Raw genomic sequence first — 949 nt, 5'->3', positions numbered from 1 at the left:
TTACCTCATCTTTAGTAGCTGCTACCAATCCCAATACCTGATCTCTGGTTGCTGCTTTTAATCCCATTACCTGATCTCTGCTAGCTGCTATCAATCCCATTACCTCATCTTTAGTAGCTGCTACCAATCCATTTTCCCGATCTCTGGTAGCTGCTTCCAATCTCTCTAATCTCTAGTAGCTGCTATCAATCCCATTACCTGATCTCTGGTAGCTGCTTTCAATCCCATTACCTCATCTTTAGTAGCTGCTATCAATTTCATTACCTGATCTCTGGTTGCTGCTTTTAATACCATTACCTGATCTCTGGCAGCTGCTTTCAATTCCATTACCTGATCTCTAGTAGCTGCTACCAATCCCATTACTAGATCTTTGGTATTTGTTTTCAATCCCATTACCTGATCTCTAGTAGCTGCTATCAATCCTACTACATGATATGTGGTAGTTGCTATCAATCCCATTACCTGATCTGTGGTAGCTGCTTTCAATTCCATTACTTGATCTCTGGTAGCTGCTATCAATGCCATCACCTGATCTTTGGTATCTGGTTTCTTTAGAAGGCTCCCTACCTACACTCCATATTCGGATGGGCTACGTATTTCCAAGTCCACCGGTGTATGCAGCAATGCACGACTGGGCGTAGGAGTCAAGAGCGTCTTTAACCGCTGAGGTCTAAAGGAGAGACCAGCCAGCGCCCAAAATATATTTCATATTACCTACCACTCCTCAATACAACGCAATGACACTAGAAGCAGGTACGGACTTATGCAACCTTTGACGCCCCAAATTAGATTGGTCATGTGTGTGGGGTGGTTTGGGCACGGGCTTGGGCAACCAAGCGTTTCCGGCCATTAGATGAGACTTAACGTATACACCGTAAAGTGGTATATCAAGAAGACGGTATTGCCCGCAACCGCTCAAGGCGATCAGTTCAATGAAGGACGAAATCGT

General features: G+C 44.6%; 1 protein-coding gene across 1 annotated transcript; it reads right to left on the bottom strand.

Annotated features, from left to right (window-relative positions):
* Positions 1–165: 165 nt before the first annotated feature.
* Positions 166–525, bottom strand: SARC_09932 (hypothetical protein; the record flags this gene model as incomplete). Its single annotated transcript, XM_014296038.1, has 1 exon — positions 166–525. The coding sequence occupies one exon, from the start codon at positions 523–525 to the stop codon at positions 166–168; it is 360 nt and encodes a 119-aa protein (XP_014151513.1).
* Positions 526–949: the final 424 nt, after the last annotated feature.

This window comes from Sphaeroforma arctica (genome assembly GCF_001186125.1).
Source record: "Sphaeroforma arctica JP610 unplaced genomic scaffold supercont1.1085, whole genome shotgun sequence".
Classification (NCBI taxonomy): Eukaryota; class Ichthyosporea; order Ichthyophonida; genus Sphaeroforma; species Sphaeroforma arctica.
The sequence above is the reverse complement of the archived record's forward strand: the minus strand, read 5'-3'. Positions and strand labels throughout refer to the sequence as shown.